The sequence below is a fragment of the Eucyclogobius newberryi genome, unplaced genomic scaffold, assembly GCF_026437365.1.
Source record: "Eucyclogobius newberryi isolate DKJ021-1_F unplaced genomic scaffold, fEucNew1.0.hap1 SCAF_2, whole genome shotgun sequence".
Lineage (NCBI taxonomy): Eukaryota > Metazoa > Chordata > Actinopteri > Gobiiformes > Gobiidae > Eucyclogobius > Eucyclogobius newberryi.
In genome coordinates, this window is record NW_027315834.1 from 6,735,406 (window position 1) to 6,754,339 (window position 18,934).

The 18,934-nt window shown below is 41.2% G+C and overlaps 2 protein-coding genes across 3 annotated transcripts in view; both read left to right on the forward strand.

The window, feature by feature from the left end:
* Positions 1-18,934, forward strand: part of cacna2d4a (calcium channel, voltage-dependent, alpha 2/delta subunit 4a) — a 162,433-nt gene that overhangs the window by 10,668 nt on the left and 132,831 nt on the right. For both annotated transcript variants that reach the window (XM_072455204.1, XM_072455205.1), the window contains exons 6-8: positions 765-896; positions 13,950-14,010; positions 15,705-15,855. In XM_072455204.1, coding sequence (XP_072311305.1) covers positions 765-896; positions 13,950-14,010; positions 15,705-15,855 — 344 coding nt within the window. The remainder of the gene's footprint in view (positions 1-764; positions 897-13,949; positions 14,011-15,704; positions 15,856-18,934) is intronic.
* On the forward strand, positions 2,572-5,193 carry LOC140368223 (uncharacterized). Its single transcript, XM_072455175.1, has 3 exons — positions 2,572-3,214; positions 3,980-4,321; positions 5,112-5,193. Exons 1-3 carry the CDS (start codon positions 2,598-2,600, stop codon positions 5,191-5,193), a joined length of 1,041 nt encoding a protein of 346 aa, XP_072311276.1. The 5' UTR covers positions 2,572-2,597.

Consider the following 18,934-nt stretch of genomic DNA (forward strand, 5'->3'; position numbering starts at 1 on the left):
AAAAAACTGGATCCAGTCTTCAATTCCCCCCTTTCTTAACTGACCCCACCAGCTCTCAATCCTTTGATTTGCTGAGCTAGCTCCTGTGATAAAGCTCTGTGGGCCAGCTTGGTCATCTTGTCCATTGCGCTTTAAATACACAGTTGAATATCTCTTGATGCAACATTTTCCGTTCCCATGTCTATGCGCAACAGTAAAGCCACCTTCATGCTCTATTATTGTCTCTGCCAAGTGGGCATGGCCTAATTACGTCACTCCCTTCAAAATAATAATGCGTTTATCACTTGGGAACATGATAATTATCACGTAGGAACGTGATATTTAATATATATATATATATATATATATATATATATATATATATATATATATATATATATATTTTTTATTTTTTTTTTTAAGTATCACAAAGTATCAAGATAATTATCACGTTCCTACGTGACAATTATCATGTTCCCAAATGATATTTTTTTAAAAACAACGTGATAATTATCACGTTCCTACGTGATAATTATCATGTTCCCAAATGATATTTAAAAAAAAACATTGTGATAATTATCACGTGAATTGAGATGAACTGATGTGATTGGCTCTCCATTTTCCAGACAAAATTCCTACTACATCTGTAAATTGTTAGTCTGGTTAAAAACCAAGATTAAACAGAAACAATACTGCATAATTTACTGCTGCACATCATTATAGAAAGTTTTTTCCAACCACTTTTAAAAATGCATCAGTTTAACAGTAGTATCTTCTGTTTGCAGACCCAGACATTGTAAACGGCGCGTACATGTCTGAAGCTCTTGATGATGTCTTCATTGATAACTTTCAGAAAGACCCAACACTTACATGGCAATACTTTGGCAGCGCATCGGGCTTCTTCAGACTTTACCCAGGTAAATGTGATCATTATGCAGAATCATTACAATGATCAATTACAATGTAATAAAGTAGATTTTCGGCAATTATAGTTTTTGAGTAGATTTTTAAACCTGTAATTGAGTAAAACTCTAGTCATGTAATTGTAATTAGCATTTACTCTCACAGGAGTTAATGAGTACAGCTCAAGTCCCCATCGTCTGCACAGCTGTCTCACTGTGGCCTCACAAAGACACTGCATCACTTGCTCAGATATAAGCCAATTGTGGTTTAAAACAACTTAATTCATCATTCAATGCAGCGCTAATCAGTGAAATGAATGAAGTTTTGTTTTAAAAATTGCAACATAACATTGCATTAAATGTATATTTGATTAATACAACGAGTATAAGGGCCAACCCCCCCCCAAAAAAATGCGGGGCACTACGAGAATAAAATCATTAATTAATGAGAAAAAAACTCATTAATTAACAAGAAAAAAGTCATTAAATAATGAGCGTTTCACTAACCCTAACCCTACTCTGGCACAGCCAAAAAGCCATATGTTTTACGCACACGCCATCATTCCACCTCATCTACCTGCGTTGCACCAATGAAATTTCCCCATGTGGGACAATAAAGGATTATCTTATCTTATCTTATCTTACAACCGAGTAACACAACTACAGCCTAACACACCCATGTAGCCCGGGCTGATAACTACAATAAGAGGATACTATAAAGACATAGTGAACCCTCGTTTATTGCGGGGGTTACGTTCCAAAACTAACCTGCAATAGGCGAAATCCGCGAAGTAGAAACCTTTATTTTTTTACAGTTATTATACAATGAAATACTCCATAAAACATTGAAGCTCACGCGCGCCGCTCTCATCGGCCTCTCACGCTCGGCGCCGCTCTCACCGGCGTCTTCCGCAGCTCACACGCGCGCTCTCACCGGCCTCTCACGCGCGCCGCTCTCACCGGCGTGTCCCGCAGCTCACACGCGCGCTCTCACCGGCCTCTCACGCGCGCCGCTCTCACCGGCGTGTCCCGCAGCTCACACGCGCGCTCTCACCGGCCTCTCACACGCGCGCTCTCACCGGCGTGTCCCGCAGCTCACACGCGCGCTCTCACCGGCCTCGCAAACTTCAATTTGGCAAGCGGTTTTACGTACGTGTACGTACATATTAATCCATAACGTTATTGACACACAGGAGAAGACGCGGAGAGACTGTTTAGCCAATCAGAATGCAGAACACAATGCATGATTCAAATCCGCGAAGCAGCGAGACCGCGAAAAGTGAACCGTCATGGTCATGGCATGAGCGCAGCTCCAACAGCACACGTGCAAACAACAGTCATTTTACACATATGTGCCTCGCCACCGGAATTGTCGGACCATGTCGGCCTCGGTGAAACTGAGAAAAACAGCATTTTACTTTTTTTTCCCCAAATTTGTGATTTTCGTTTTTTTGCAGAATGTGCTAGTTGAAGATATGGACCAGCCATTCGATGTATCAGATAACAGTATTTGCAGCATTAAAAGCATAAATAAAGCCGTTTAAAATGTGGTGTTTTCGGGCGCTCTCTGGACGTGCAGAGGGGGTGTGACCGCATTTCCATATGAACAGCTGCGCTATTGTAGTCAGCCAATGGGCTGAGCCGCCAGCCGCATGGCTACTTGATAAGCAGCAACACAGGGACACGCAACACACGCTGTGTAAAATCAGTTGAAAAATGGATCCTTCTGCTATCGCTTCGGAGCTTAACAGAGGTTGTTACAGCTCCACGCTTTTGGATTATTTCTGCGAAAAGTCCGCTTATCCAGATGACTATCTAAGTTCTGAATCTGAAGATGACCTCACAGATGACGAACGTGATTTCATCCAGCTGGAAAATATCCCTAGTCTACGGCTGACCTTAGATGAGGAGGAAGATGGGTTTTGGACAGAGGAAGGAGCGCCCGGTCACGCCGAAGAGCTGGAGCGTGAAATAACAGACGCTATAGCCACGGTTACTTTTGCAGGAGAGAACGAAGAGTTGGAAAAGATCCGTAACTTTGACTGCAAATGTTACTCAAGAAGAAAAGAAAATTCTCTACTCTCAAGCAAATCGTGTAGCGGGAAACTCTCTCCAGAACTCATGTACAAGCTACGGAGCGACTCATTAGCAGCAGAAAGAGAGTGGCAGGATATGAGGATTATCGGACATATGGAAGCAAACAGACGTTCTGTCGTCACTTCTGAGCTGACGACGTCCACGAAAAAGCCCCAGAAGAAGCGCAAGTTTGCCCGGACAAGCTTTTTCATAGGAGGCACGGAAGTCTGCAGAAGTACTTTCCTGTTCCTCATGGCGTAAGTAATGATTAATATTAAATACGCCTGTTTTAGTGTGCTGTTGTGGTCGTGTTTGTGTTGTGAGTGCCTGTTTTGTTGAGCCATCACAAGCTAGCTAGCCACGTAGCGCCGCTAGCCCCGGCCGTACCCGCTCCTCCGCGTTTTAAGTCTTAAATACGACGTAATCGTCAGAATGTGAATAATGCAGAATAAATGGCATCACAAACACGCTTGAAAGTTATGTTTTGGTGTGCTGTTGTGGTCGTGTTTGTGTTGTGAGTGCCTGTTTTGTTGAGCCATCACAAGCTAGCTAGCCACGTAGCGCCGCTAGCCCCGGCCGTACCTGCTCCTCCGCGTTTTAAGTCTTAAATACGACGTAAACGTCAGAATGTGAATAATGCAGAATAAATGGCATCACAAACACGCTTGAAAGTTATGTTTTGGTGTGCTGTTGTGGTCGTGTTTGTGTTGTGAGTGCCTGTTTTGTTGAGCCATCACAAGCTAGCTAGCCACGTAGCGCCGCTAGCCCCGGCCGTACCCGCTCCTCCGCGTTTTAAGTCTTAAATACGACGTAAACGTCAGAATGTGAATAATGCAGAATAAATGGCATCACAAACACGCTTGAAAGTTATGTTTTGGTGTGCTGTTGTGGTCGTGTTTGTGTTGTGAGTGCCTGTTTTGGTCTAAACCTGGTGAGCCATGATATCACAAGCTAGCTAGCCACGTGAAGCGTGTTATTCCCATATTACTCTCAACCCTAATCCTTTTTTTCCCCCTTTTCAGAATTGGCAAAGACACCCTGACTGACATAATTAAACACTATGATGAAAATGGAGCAACACCACGATTGAGGAAGAAGCGTGCACAGCCACAGCCACGTTCACGCAGGTTCATCAGCCATGAAGTCATCCACACCGTTGTAGAGTTTATCAAAAACTATGCAGAAGTCCATTCCATAATGCTACCTGGTCTACATCCTGGCCATAAGGACTGGCATGTGAAGTTGCTCCCAACCCATGTGACTAAAGCCGAACCAGTGGAATTTCAGCTACTACGCACTACAGCTGTTCTGCCTCCGGTTGACAATCTCATTGTCCTGGTCCCACCTGGATTGAACATTGACAGGCAGACCTATCTGCATGAAAAAATCAGGCCTTTCTGTGCTGACGAGGCAAAAGACATCACATGCCCAGCGCCGAGAGTCACAGCACAGAAGACGAATGTGCAAAAGAGGCTGCGGACGTAATTGGACTCTGATGGTGTACCTATGATGTCTATTATCTCATATGTTGCAGTTCGTATACCTGGCTCTGGCATCTGTTTATAAGAGTTCTTCTATTGAGGGTGTTTTTTAAACTTCCTATAAATTATCTGTCCTTTCCCCCTGTATCTACTGCGTTGTAACATTAAAGGCTATCTTATCTTATCTTTTGTTGTTTGTGTTGAATCATTCAGTGCACCGTTGTTGGTGCACTGAATCACCTGTGAATTATGTTTACCGACAAATGCAATGAACCCTATTCTCATTCTGATTCTTTGATTCTATCCAGGGCCTTTTGTAATCCAAGTATTTCCATTTTAATATAGTAACTTCTAATTCTGATTCAAGTCCAGTTACCATCAATAACAACACTCCTTGAGTCTTGAGTGACAGCTGTAGGGGAAGGTGGTGTCAGTGTGACAGGGGGGAGGGCTTATCTAAATGAGATGCAAATGAGCCCCCCTGTGACTCTGGGCTCTCTCAGGTGAGAAACTTTGGAAGCCGTTTTCTCAGTGAATGGGTTTGAGAGTTGTATACATTCAAATGACCACAACTTACTCAAATATTATCAGATCTACATGAGTGAGACATCATTGGAAAGCTTTGAATTCACACTTTCAGAATCTGTGAATAACTCAAAATGTCTCCGGGTAGACATGTAACTGGGTTTCATACGGCTGGGCACATATATCCCAACTGTGAGGCACTGCAGCTCCACCAGCCCGTAGTGCTCTGATGTAAAACCTATGCACACAAAAAACTCATATGAACAGTGACTTTTTACAAAGTGTAGAAGGGTGAAGAGGCAGAGGTCGACGGAGCAGATTATTGGTGAAAATCGTTTGAGACTCCCTCGCCTGCTGCGGTCTGAGCGTGGTTATTGTCCTGCCCAGTGTCCAGGACCTGAGCCACGCGCAGGACATTAACCAGGTTTGTTTGTGATCGACAAGCCAAGTGCCATTTGCGTCCTGGTGGTGGTGCTGAAAGTGAAACGCCTATCGGACCCGGGGCTTTATTCTCATCAATCAATGACTTTTTTCTCGTTATTTAATGACTTTTCTCTCGTTAATGAATAATTTTTTCTCATTCATTAATAACTTTTTTCTCATTCATTAATTACTTTATTCTCGTAGTACGTAATTTTTTACTTTTAATCTAACCTGGAGTTGTCATTCACACTTCATTCTTCATTCACACATCCTGTTCCTCTTCTCTGAGCCTCAGACATTTTTCCAGACTTGTGATCACTAGACTTGATCTGAGAATTTCTGCCGTCCAGCCGTCTCCTTTATAACTGCGATATATCGTAACGGACTTGGCAATACGACTATTGATACATAAAGCCATTATAAATTGCCAAGTTGTACACTTCTGAACCTACAGCCTGCCGCATCAAGGCTGAATCTGAGAAGCTGAACATGTGACTTCATCATAGGACAGTTGTATTCTGATATTAAGGACATGTGAACATGACAAATGCATTCTACTTAATAAAAACATAATTTTAGTCAACTTTTAACACCAGTTTTAAGGGCCCTCTGTGAATCAGGTTATGTATTGTATCAAGTTCTGAGTATCGGGATTCATATCGTATCGTGGACCCTGCATCGCGATACGTATTGTATCGTGAAGTACTCTGCAATACCCAGCCTTATTTCCTGATGAGGGGACGCCTGATTAGAAGAAGCTAATACTGTATGTGGTGTTCAATAGATACATTTTTTAAAAGTTCTAAATCATGATGTCAAAGTAAAGGTACAACAACAAGTTTATCGGTCAATAACAGCACAAATAATTCAGAATATGTCCTTGAAGCATAATTCTGGCATCAGAACTTTTACTTGTAATTGAGTACATTTTAGCCGTGTAACTGTATTTTTTACGAAGGGTGCACCAATATATCGGCCCAGTATCAATATCAGCAGATATTCATGTAATTGAATAATATCGGTTTCAGTCCAAAACCACTATCAGTTCGCGATTGGTTATGAAAGAGTTCAGCTCTGTCGCTCTCTGCTGCTATATTCTAACAAAGGGGTGCCCAATACCTCGATCACGATCTACCGGTCAATCTCAGAGGCAGTGGACATCAATCCCAGCAAAAAGGGGCGAAAAGCACCGACGCGCACTGAAAAGTGCTGAAGCACGCCGTGCTGAAGCACGCCGAAAAGCACCGAAGCACACAAAGTGCGCCGAAGCAAGCGCCGAAGCAAGCGCCGAAGCAAGCGCCGAAGCAAGCGCCGAAGCAAGCGCCGAAGCAAGCGCCGAAGCAAGCGCCGAAGCAAGCGCCGATACGCGAGCTGTGTAACGCAAAGGAAAGAGGAGAGAGTAAGTTCTGGCAGAATTGATCTCCTTTTTATACTGCACATTTGTATATGATAAACAATATTAGGCTATTAATGAAAGCCTACATTGTGTTTCTATAGCCTAATTATGGTTTAACAAAAATAAAAACCTGTTTAATACTGACAATAAAAATAATAACAAAACATAACTAACTAAATAACAAAATTATAAAATAATTTAGATCTGTAGCTAGATCTTTGGCCTTTGTTGAATATAAAAGTAGCTTGTGAGCTGAAAATGTGTGGGCACCCCTGTTCTAACAGAACAAACTGTAAACTTTAACCTAGTATTTAGTCTGAGGCAAAAGGCATTATAGCCTGTAGCCTTTCTATATCCAAACACAGAACTAAATAAAATGTTTTCCTTTTCAAACTTTTTCCTTTTCCCCCAAAATTATATATTTTTAAATGTGAGTGTTAAAAGGATCGGACAAAGTATAGAAAATATTAGTCTAATATCGGTGATAACATTGGTATCAGTATCGGCCTAAAATCACTACCAATTTTTACTTGAGTCCAACTTCCTTTACACCACTATTTCTACACTACATGAAGATCCTTTGGAGTACTGCAAATTGGTAAAAAAAAATAAGTTATTTCTGGGAGGGGACAGTCAAAATGAAAGGCACTCTCTAATTGTTATAATGTTTTTTTTATTTTTGATGGTATAGTCTTAATAAAGTCAAGTCATTGACATATTAGTGCTGAACTAATATTAGCTCAAAGCAACCAAGGTTCACAAATCGTTTCTGTTGACTTTGCTGTAGTTTTCCTTTTATTGGCCTTTTTATTGGTGCAGTCAGTGTTACAGCTACATCAACAGAACTGTATCGAAGTATTTAGCTAGACAAGCTAAACGGTTCACCAACGCAGCAACTGACTGTGCAGGTCAAATGTGATGACTGTTTGCAAGAATGTGCTGTCAGGGATGTGCTTCTCAGTGCATGTTTCAAATGAAAGCAAGCAAATAGCAGAAGAGGCAGGAGATATATCACAAAATATGTAATATAGAAATTGTTTTTTGGAGATATGGACAATTAGAATGTGTCGTATCGAATAATAAAGAGCTGATACATTGAATAGAAATATCCAGTGTAACAATATTAATGTGATATTCCTACACTTTTGTGAATGGACCATGAAATGGTCCATTCACGTCATGTGCGGTACTTTAACTAAGGCATTTACTGGCATGTTTTGGCACATTTCTGATGCTTTGTGAAAATATTATCCATTCAATAATTGATATAATTATCGATCCAAGCCATATTATTTCAATATCATTATGATATAATAGATGTTTTCCACCTTATTATGACAAAAAGCAGTACATTTTCTAAAATTGTATATATTGAGCCAGTTCTTTCCCCCCCTTTTTTTTCAAATATATTCCCCTGTCTCTGTCCCATGTGCCTATCCCAGTTTGTCTTTTTATTGGCTTAAAATGTAGTTTTATTAAGGAGAGGTGCTCCGATAACGGCAAAAATCACATGATCTGTGATTCGCAAAATGATCCAATCAGACGCACTGATCACACATTACATGTGCACCCGCTCGCATCTCGCCTGCTCCTGGAGCAGACAACAACATGGAGCAGCCACATGTTTCTATAAACATGCACAGAAGCTAAAAGCATAAAGTGGTTCAGAGCCAAATGTGTCTGTGTATCAGACATCTAAAATGAAGTGACGTGTGCTCAGACTGTGCCAAATGGTTTCCCATTGCATCCACAGAACACACAGACTTCCCTTGTTTACATGCGTTCCTTAAATGTAAACAGATCCATGGGCCTGTGAAAGCTGTCGCATCTTATTTTGCTCTTTGAAGCTGTACAGTTACTAAATGGCTGCTTATAGAAATTGGCACATCACACTGTAGTTGTCCCTGCTGCTCTCTTCTGTGTCCAAAAGAAAATTAAGCCTGCACCTAGGCAAGTCAGGGCAAAGCAAGTTTAAGAAAATAAAAAAATAAAAACACCTAGCCACAAAGGGTAACGTGTTTTCGGAGTCCAACTCCCTTTTAAATCAGTCCAACTGATTGTACGTACTTTTACACGTCCAACGTGTTTCTGAGTCCAACTCCCTTTTAAATCAGTCCAAATGATTGTCTAAACTAATGAGATCACAAAACAATTTAAGTCATAAAAGGGGGGAGTGCAAAGAAAAGTCCTTTCAGTCATATGCACAGCTAAACAAAACTATTTTTAGTTAGATTTGAACATTGTTAGAGTAGAAGCCTGTCTCACATCTTCAGGAAGACTGTTCCTGATTTTAGCTGCATAAAACTGAAACGCAGATTCCCCATGTTTAGTCCTGACTCTGGGCACCAGCAGGAGGCCGGTCCCTGAGGTCCTCAGAGTCCGAGATGGTTCATATGGCACTGACATGCCCAAGATGTACTTTGGTGCTAGGCCATGGAGAGACTTGTACACAAGCAGAGCTGCTTTAAAGTCTATTCTCTGAGCCACAGGGGGCAGTGCAGAGGCCTGAGAACAGGACTAATGTGATGGTACTTCTTGGTTCTAGTCAGGACCCGAGCAGCAGCTGGATGTTCTGCAGCTGTTTTACAGCTCGTATGGAGAGGCCAGTGAGCAGGCCGTTACAGTAGTCTAATCTACTGGAGACAAACGCATGGATAAGTCTCTCCAAATCTGGTTTAGACACTATATTTTTTATTTTGCCAAGGTTTTTAGGTGGTAAAAAGCTGCTGATGTTATTGATTTGATGTGGCTGTTAAAGTTCAAGTCTGAGTCCATTATTACCCCCAGATTTCTAATTTGGTTTGTAGGTTTAGAGCGAGACTCTGGAGGTGACCACTAACACTTTCTCTTTGTTTCTGTGGGCCAAAAACGATTATTTCAGTCTTGTCTGAGTTCAGCTGGAGAAAGATGTTTTGCATCCACACACTGATCTGTTGGATGCAGTGACAGAGTGAATCCACTGGTCCATATTCACCTGCCGACAGTGAAACATAGATCTGAGTGTCGTCTGCATAATTGTGATAGGACACATTTTCGCTGCGTATCAGCTGACCTAACGGCAGCATGTGAGGTTGAACAGAAGGGGACCCAGGACTGACCCTTGGGGCACACCACTGGTCAGGGGCATGTGGTCTGAGACACAGCTACCAATTTCAACGAAGTACTTCCTGTCTTCCAGATAGGACTTTAACCAGTTTAGGGCAGTACCATTGGTGCCCACCCAGTCCTCTAGTCTCTGTAAGAGGATCCCGTGATCGACAGTCTCAAAAGCAGCACTCAGATCTAACAGAATTAAGACTGAGGCTTTGCCCGTGTCAGTGTTCAGGCGGATGTCATTTGTTACCTTTACAAGAGCAGTCTCAGTGCTGTGCTGAGGTCTATAACCTAAAAAACATCAAATGAGTTGTTTATTAAGAGGAAATCTGTGAGCTGTTGGTAGACAACCTTTTCAAGGACTTTGCCCCAAAATGGCAGATTAGAGATGGGCCGGTAATTACTGCTTTTCTTTAGGAGAGGCTTTAAGACCGCAGTTTTCAAAGACATTGGGAATGTTCCAGATTGAAGCGACATGTTAACTATGTGAGTGAATGGTGCTAATAAACTGTTCAGCACAGACTTTAGAAATCTGGTGGGTAACACATCGAGGCAGCATGTAGATGAACTCAGACTGGTGATGATCTCCTGGACAGTTTTGTCAGTTACAGGTGCAAAGTGAGTTAGGTCTAAGTGTCTAGGTGGTTTTAGGGTATTTTTTTGCATAGTGGGATTTATAGCATTCTTAATGCCCTGAACTTTGTCATCAAAGAATAATGCAAACTCATTACACTTGGATGTGGAAATGACTTCTAACGGCAGCTGATCTGGAGGGTTTGTTAATCTGTTTACTGTGGCAAACAGGACACCTGAGTTGTTACTGCAGCTTCCAATTATTTCAGAAAAATATCTTTCCCTAGTTCTACATAAAATTAGGTTGTACATGTTCAGCTTCTCTTTGTAAATCTCTTTTTGAACCTGGAGCTTTGACTTGCACCATTTCCGTTCGGCCCTGCGGCACTCCCTTTTCTGTGCCCTGACCGAATCATCATTTCTCCATGGTGCCTTCTGCTTATTTTTAACCATTTTAGCTTTCATAGGGGCAATGGTGTCCAGAACATTCAAAACACTAGATGTAACAGAGTTCAACAAATCATTTACATTAGAACATGTGACATTTTCAAAGTTTATCATTTCCATAAACAGTGCTCCTGTGCCATCATTTATGTGTGTCCTCTGAACAACTGCAGGACCAGCCGGTGGTTTGGAAAAAACAAACAGGTCAAAGAAGACACAGAAATGATCAGACAGAGCAGCATCGACCACATTGACATTGACACATTGACAAATATTTACCCCCTTTGTGATTATGAGATCTAGAGCAGGGGTCCCCAACCACCGGGCCGGGGACCGGTACCGGTCCGCAACGCGTTTGCTACCGGGCCGCACAAAAATCTGGAAATAATCTATCAGTTACAGCAGGGGTCCCCAACCTTTTGTGCACCACGGACCGGAATAATGTAGGTTTTATTTTCATGGACTGGTGCCAGGGTATGCACGGAAGTGGCTTGGGCTTCCATTCGATTCAGCTTGGAAGGCGAAATGTTGTCAAAAGACGCGTTTGTACATTATTAAGTGTTCTATTCCAAAAGATCCAAATTGGAGTAACAGAACGTACAGTTACACGTGTCCTCACTGTTCTTCTGACTGAAGCTCATCACATAAATATGGCAGTCAGCAGAGTTGTTCCCTCAAATATACGTTTAAGGTCACCGTCATTTTCAATCTCCAACAGCTGATCCTCTTGTTGCACATGCTCGATTCGCCCGATTTAATCACGAATGGGTCGCGGATCCATTCACGTGCAGTTCATGGATCTTTTGTGCACGGGAAGTAGCGCTCAAACTCTTGTAAAAGTAAAAACAGGTGATCGCGCAGCAGTTGCAGAATGCTGGCCCAGGTGACGTGTCCTTCAAAATCCCTGCTGGCTCCTTTTGGGCAGTCTACTTTTGAGCAGCGTGTTTGATGCGACGCAGCCGCGATGACGTATCATGTATAATGCACGTATCAATTATGTTCTCACGCAGGACAAGAGCAGATCTATAATATACTTGCCATTATATTGAATGGATTTCATTGGCAATTTCCTATAAGGCTTTTCATTATATATCTACAGACGAGCTTATTAGTGTCATGAGGGACAGGCCAAAGTTACGTCAGAGAAGATGTAACTGATAGATTATTTCCAGATTTTTGTGCGGCCCGGTAGCAAACGCGTTGCGGACCGGTACCGGTCCCCGGCCCCTTGGTTGGGGACCCCTGAGTTAGTATTTTGCCTACGTCATGTGTAACATCTCTCCTTTGTTCATTTAAATCCGTCTCTGAAAGTGGTAAAAATCAGTTTGTAAGCTGTGTTTTAGGTATCTTTACCCTTTAAGTTATCTTTGTATTGTTTAGGCTTTGCCCCAAGTTTGTTCCAAGAAACAGCCTGGTCTTTCTGTTTTTTAGACAGTTTTGGAAACGACACAGAGTCACTACGGTTTAGGTTGAAAGTAGCAGTTTTTCTTGTAAAAAGTGTGCTCTTCTTACCACCGGTTGACAAAGATATGGTATCGTGAAGACCTTTTTCAGATTCCAAAACAAATATCCGTGTTTTCAGCTCATTAATTTCTTGTTGATATTTCCGACAGCGTTCACAGTATGTTTCCCTTCTCCTCCCGGACATGCCGCTGGCGTCAGATATGTCGTTAAAACTGTAAAAATGTTCTTAAAATCCTTGGTTTACTTGAAAAAGTCATAAGCAAAAATGTTTGGAAGACAAAAACTGATTAAAAAGCTAAATAAATAAGGAAAGCAGCGATAGCAAGCTGGAGCGAGCAAGAAAGCATGTGCACTCTACGGAAGCACCTATATTCACTCCGTTTGGTTGCACTTCAGCAGCGCTCCATGACGCGGACATAAGCGGCACAAGTATTCATTCAACCCATGCAATTAATTCATGGTGCCTAAAATCGCCAAGAAAACTCTTGACTTTTGATCCTATAATCTAGATAGATTTGGTCGAACTTCATATTATTAAAATAATTGATTTATTATTAATAATAAGAGTTGTTGAAGATGAACATGTTGTATTATATTTATTATGACATATATCTTTGTATCTTAGATTATCTGTGTAATCCCTCATTTGTCTGGACACTGTTTTTGAAAAAACAAGGCGTTTCGACTCTCATCCAAGAGAGTCTCCATTTCAGATATTTGTCCTATTCCGAGCTGGGTAAACTCTGCCCACAGAGCGGGACCCATGGCCCATTACAGGACTGCTAGCAGAGAAAGGAATTTTTTTCAAACAATTGGATTAACAAAAAGAGGCTAATATCTGTAGGTCCTGTCCAGATGACTACATTTGAATCTTTTTCTATGTTATTAGGCAATTTTTAGTGCTGTCCGAATGTCTAGTGCACTCAAATTTTCCCACAATGCACCTTGAAAAGTAGTGTTTAGTGCTGGTCACTAGACCGGTCAATATAGACTACAATGCATTGCGAAAGCTGGAAAAACTGCTGAAAAACTGCTGAAAAAGAATAGCGACAGGTCTTTAACTGGACACAACACATTGTTTACTTGAGAATATGAAGAAAACACTCTTAAATAAACCCTCACGCTGCACAGTTGCTAGCGTTTGCTGCTTGAGATCACCATCAGAGGCAAAATGTGTAAAAATCCAGTCCGTTGGATTTTTGTTGTGGTTTATTGGGAGAGCCATGACTTGTATGGTGATTTTTCACTCAGACGCCAATGTCACATGACCAGCAGCAAAGAGAAAGTAGTGAGCTCAGTGTCCGTGTTAAGTGCACTGTACATGCTAAATAGTGCAGGACTACCGCTATTTAGTGAACGAGGATTTAGCACAGCAAAATTGTTTTAATTATTTTTATGTTTTAGTATTAGTATGTCATTTCTGGGATTGAACCACCAACGAAAAACAAAATCAAAACCGCCATTGTGTCTTTGCCATCCTAGCCTAGGCATGAAAGTGTGTGTGTGTGACTTTGGTAAGCACAGACTGGGTTCAGAATGTGACTTTTAAAAGCTAACATGTTAAATACAGGTGTATATTTGTCATATTTGCAGGTATCCAGTGGATCCCTGATGATAATGGCGTGGTGACATTTGATTGCAGAAACAGAAACTGGTTTGTCTATTCATTTTAATTTCTTTTGTAATATTCAAATTTTGACAGACATCATAAATGTAAAACGGTGAAAATTGTTGTATTTGCCTACCCCCTTGTGTAATGTAAACTCCCCAGCAACCTTTCACTTGAAATGCACTTCACTTAATTCAGAAGAGCCACTGAGGTCATGGCCTCATTTTTAAGCCATGGCTGTACAGTGCTTTAGCTAATATAAGCAAGGACAAGACGGATTCTCCCAATTCTCCCATTCTTTATGTTTAAAAAGTCCTACATACTTCTGGCACTTTCTTCTGAATGGAGAATACAATGTAGTGCTATGTCGCTTTTACCCATGAACAGCTTTGACACATTACAGCGGATGTTATTTTCTAAAATGTGATCATTTAACTCTGGATAATGGATTTATTGTTGCGTTGACATGAATATTCCACTGTAGCATCAAACTGTGTGTTGTATTGCGTAATAATACCTTGAAAAACATGCTTTCTTATTGTGTGCTCTTCCCACACCGTCTACATGAGGATGGATAAGTTTAATGTCATATGGTGGAACATTCCAAGCATCTTGTAAATTATCAAGTGAACCAAAATGTACTGTGTTGTCAGAAGCAGAAATCCAAGAACTCCACAGTTCAAGGTGCATTTGAAATGCTGCCAATCACAGTTTTCTAGGAAAGGAAATCTAATTAATGTTAACAAGATAATCCCAGGAGGAAGAGCGAGGTCGGGGAGCAATAATAGGATCAGATTAGAACTGTTCTTCTGTCTGCACGGCTCAAATAATGTACGATTAATGTATATAGAGAATGTTTAGTTAATGGACAGTAGTCAGTAAAATGCACATATTCATGAATACTTTCTGCGCCTACATTTTTAAGATTTTTTTTTAAATGCAGCGACATCCAAACAATAGGTTTAAAATGCTATTTTATTTATTTAATGGTTGAATGGACGATTTTTTTGGCCCAAATCTGAGTCTTATTTCCTCGTGGCGTGGACTGCCAATTAGTCCTACACACCTACTTCTCACCTGCAGCAGCGTGCGGCTCGTCCCCCGAGAGCAGCAGGGTTCAGTGTGTCTAAGCGCTTTGATCTATCATAATATAGTTCAAAATTAGGACGGAGAAAGACTGTTCGAGCTGACTCATAAGAGACTGAAATCTACGGGAGACGAGAGATGCGATCCGTCGGGCTAATAAACAAACGCACGTGTGTGTTGTATCAGTCCGCACGGTGGAGTGCGCATGCGCACTTCCACATGAGTTCTCAAATTGCCGCAGTTTTGTAAATTTAATTAATAAACATGTTGACCAAAAGACAAACGTTTATCTGTTACAAAGTCAGTCCAGTCCTTGATCGTTGGTGAGGTTTGTGTCAACAGTTTGTTTGTGACGGCCTTTTTTCCTGCCGCCAAAAGTACATTCCAAAAGTATCCATATATATATACAAACTTAAAATAACGCTTATCTGGTGTGAAAAAACTCAGCATTAGAAAATTTGAAAATAATGTGTAGGCGGGCTTGTTCCCAAGGTCACAAAGAGTTGATAAACAATTAGATGTTCTTTGTTCTTTGTCACACAGGTCCATCCATTTCTACCTTATGGTGTCAACTATCTTTTAAAATAATCACAAAAAAATCGACACCTCCTCTTTTAAAAGCATTTGTATTCTTATTTTTTCTTCATTATCAGGTATATTCAAGCAGCTACCTCTCCCAAAGACGTGGTCATTGTGGTGGATGTGAGTGGAAGCATGAAGGGGCTCAGACTGACCATCGCCAAACACACCATCAACACCATCCTGGACACTTTAGGAGAGAACGACTTTGTCAACATTATAGCTGTGAGTACGGCCAGTAATGACACATAATGACACACAAACAAACTACAAGGTTGCAGTGCTGAATCAAACTCTTAGACTTCTGTTTAGCTAAGCGATTTGTACTACACGAGTATTGCAAATTGGTGACTTTGGAAATGTACTTCCTGAACCGCAGCAGGCTTCGAAGGGGGCAGGATTGTTCAGCTGCATTACCCCTCATTTATACCAACTCCGTTGCGTCTCCGATGTATCACCTGTACGTCTGTCGCAGGACATGGAATATGAATGAGCCTATCACTCTTTATATCACTGCGTTGTATCTCCGGTCCGTTTCAGGACTGTCTGCGCAAAAATACGCTAGGGCTTATTTTTGGTGGATGCCACAGGGGTATGAGTGAAGTTGAACGAGATATGAACACACAGACAAACGATAAACACTGTAAAATTGTCTGACGTTTGCCCCTGTTGATGTACGACACCAGGGCAAATGTCAGACACAACTTTGTTTGGATTTCTCTTGGACATAGTAAGCATTTGAGCAAACCAAAGGCCTGGGAAGTTTCAAAAAGTCATCGCACATCAGCTCTGAGAGCGCACAACTGGATGCACTTGTTGAATAGGGAGGGGAGAAAGCGGCTTTATGGATTTACAAAGAACAACAGAGAGGAGAGAGCAGGGGAGTTGGAGGATTGGAGGAGACACACACACACACACTCACCACACAACCAGGGGCGTCGACAGTACACAGGTGCTAGATGGAAACACTGAGCACAATTACATCTATCTGTGTAAGTCTGTCTCTAGAAATCATCTGTGCAATAAATAAGCGGTTATCCATTCATGTTGTTTTAGTTTATATGAATTTATGTGTGACCTAGAAACACACTAAATTACGATTAAGAGCTCAGATCCATCATGTGGGGAGTGCTTAATTAACATTGGGATAAAATGGTCAGAGTTGTGCCAAAGCTTGTAATGTTCTTTCGGGAGTTTCCAGGATTTTTGGCCCTGTTGCTCGACAACTCCAAATCAGTGTAATAAGCAGACTGATCCTGGTATTACGCTGTGTGTAATCATACGCCGCCCGCAAATCCTCTGCCCTTAAGCTCTCTCAGCAGAATAGTACACCAGGCAAAAAAAGGAAAATAAGTGCCTACATTTTATGGGACAATTTGCAAATGTAATTTTCTAAATTTGAAACACATTTAATTTAGCTGCATTTTGAAATTATTTTTTAATTTAGAATCAATCAGTTAATTGTTTTGTTTTTTATACATTTTAAAATTTGACCTTTTCCTTGACACCTTAAAAGTTGAATAGAGGATTTTTCACCGATTTGATAACTTAGTCCCTTTTTTTAAATGCGCATGCGCACACTCATCCCCAACCTCCTGTCCTTCTGAGAGGCCGCCCACCATCAAACCTCGTGCATGAGCACGCAACATCCCCGCTGCTACACATGCATTTGTTTATTAGCATGACGGTTCGCATCGCATCTCTTGTCTCCAAAGATTTCCGTCTCTTCTGAGCCAGTTCAAACACAGTCTTTCTCTGTCGTCCCTTAGCCATTTTTGTACTGTACACTGAAGGAACTCGCTGCTAGCTTTGCTAAACACATATCAACCATGCGTGCACAGCCAGGGAAACGTGCTGCTATCCTGGGAACGGGGCTGCAGGTGTGCAGTAGCACGCAGGGAATGATTGACATGTGGGAGAACTACTCGGCTGTCCACGCCACGAGGAAATAAGATTGGTCGCAAAAATCCTCTATTATTCCTTTTAAAACCTCTTATCCTTTTGGCGTCCCATGGGTGGGGCAGGCACACGTACTCATGTGTCACCACGCTCCCCAGTCATAAAGCCTGACAATCTACACATCAAATTAAACCTTAAAGTCTCGCCTTTTGAATATGTAATCCATTTTCACGTGCAACAATCACAGCCCGAACACACACAGTCTTTGTACAGAAAAGCACAAAGTACAAGTTTTGACGTTCCTTACCTTGAAGGCTCTGTACACGTCAAACTTCAATATTTCCCCACAAGATTAGTCTCAATCCGTTCGTAATGGCCCAAAGAATAAAATACAGTAAAACAATTAGGTCCAATACATAATGTTAGATCCATGAAGGCCTCCATCTTGCAGAAAAAAAGTTTTCATCAACTCTTTCTTTTGCCCATATCAAACACAATCGAATTTTCACCGCAATGTCCTTGCTACAGAGGCTAACTGGAAGTATTAGCTTTTGATTGACACCAAGAATAGCCAATCAGGACGGTTTTTGGCAGTTCTACGGCTCAGTAAAGCAAATCAAGTGTCACATTAAGATGCAAATTACTCACATAGAGATGCAAATTGCGCACATGTAAGTCCCACCCTTGCTAAACCAACCAGTTAGATTACAGACTGTGTTTGACGCTACAGACAAACAGCCAATGGGTAGACGAGCACGGGGATGTATGGGGTTTCTCCAAAAAGTTCCTCTTTAGAGCCGTGCGTCATAAAGAGATGGTTCTGTGCGCAACACGTGCTCACATAACACTTGTTTTTGTCTATTTGTTTGTGAAAAATTGTTTTTGTTTATGGAATATGAATTTCAATAACATAATATAGTGTCTCTGTGTAAATAAATTGATTCCCCTAGTTGTAAGCTTTCAATAGAGCCCTAATTGATGTATGTAGGTTGAAGAAATCAAAAGTGATCAAATGTATTCTAAGTGTGTCCCACTTGGAATGGTCTTTTTATCCAACGCACAACGCTGTCATAAAGTATTACAAAAAGTGTCGTAAAATACTTGTTTCTACAGATAATGATCTCACATTTGAAACTAAGGGGCCAACTAGTTTTTGTAATGATATATAGTGTATTTCAGGCCTCACATACAAACAGCAGCTATAAACACCCTCATTTTTAACAAAAAAACTTAGGCGAGGATAAAGAAAAACCTTTTTTGTGGATGTTCCAAGATGTATAATTTTTGTTGAGTCTAACTTAGAGTAGTTCTAACTGTTGAGAGTAAAAATAGAGAATGTTACCTTTACACAGAGACCGAGTGTTTGTATGTAATCCACATACTTAAAAAACAAGTATGGTTTTGA

Bases quoted from the DNA above. Each gene is read 5' to 3' on its own strand.
- LOC140368223 (XM_072455175.1), top strand. From the start codon at position 2,598: ATGGATCCTTCTGCTATCGCTTCGGAGCTTAACAGAGGTTGTTACAGC. The intron at 3,215-3,979 runs GTAAGTAATGAT...CCCCCTTTTCAG, and splicing joins ACTTTCCTGTTCCTCATGGC to AATTGGCAAAGACACCCTGA. The intron at 4,322-5,111 runs GCAGACCTATCT...GTCTCCGGGTAG, and splicing joins CCTGGATTGAACATTGACAG to ACATGTAACTGGGTTTCATA.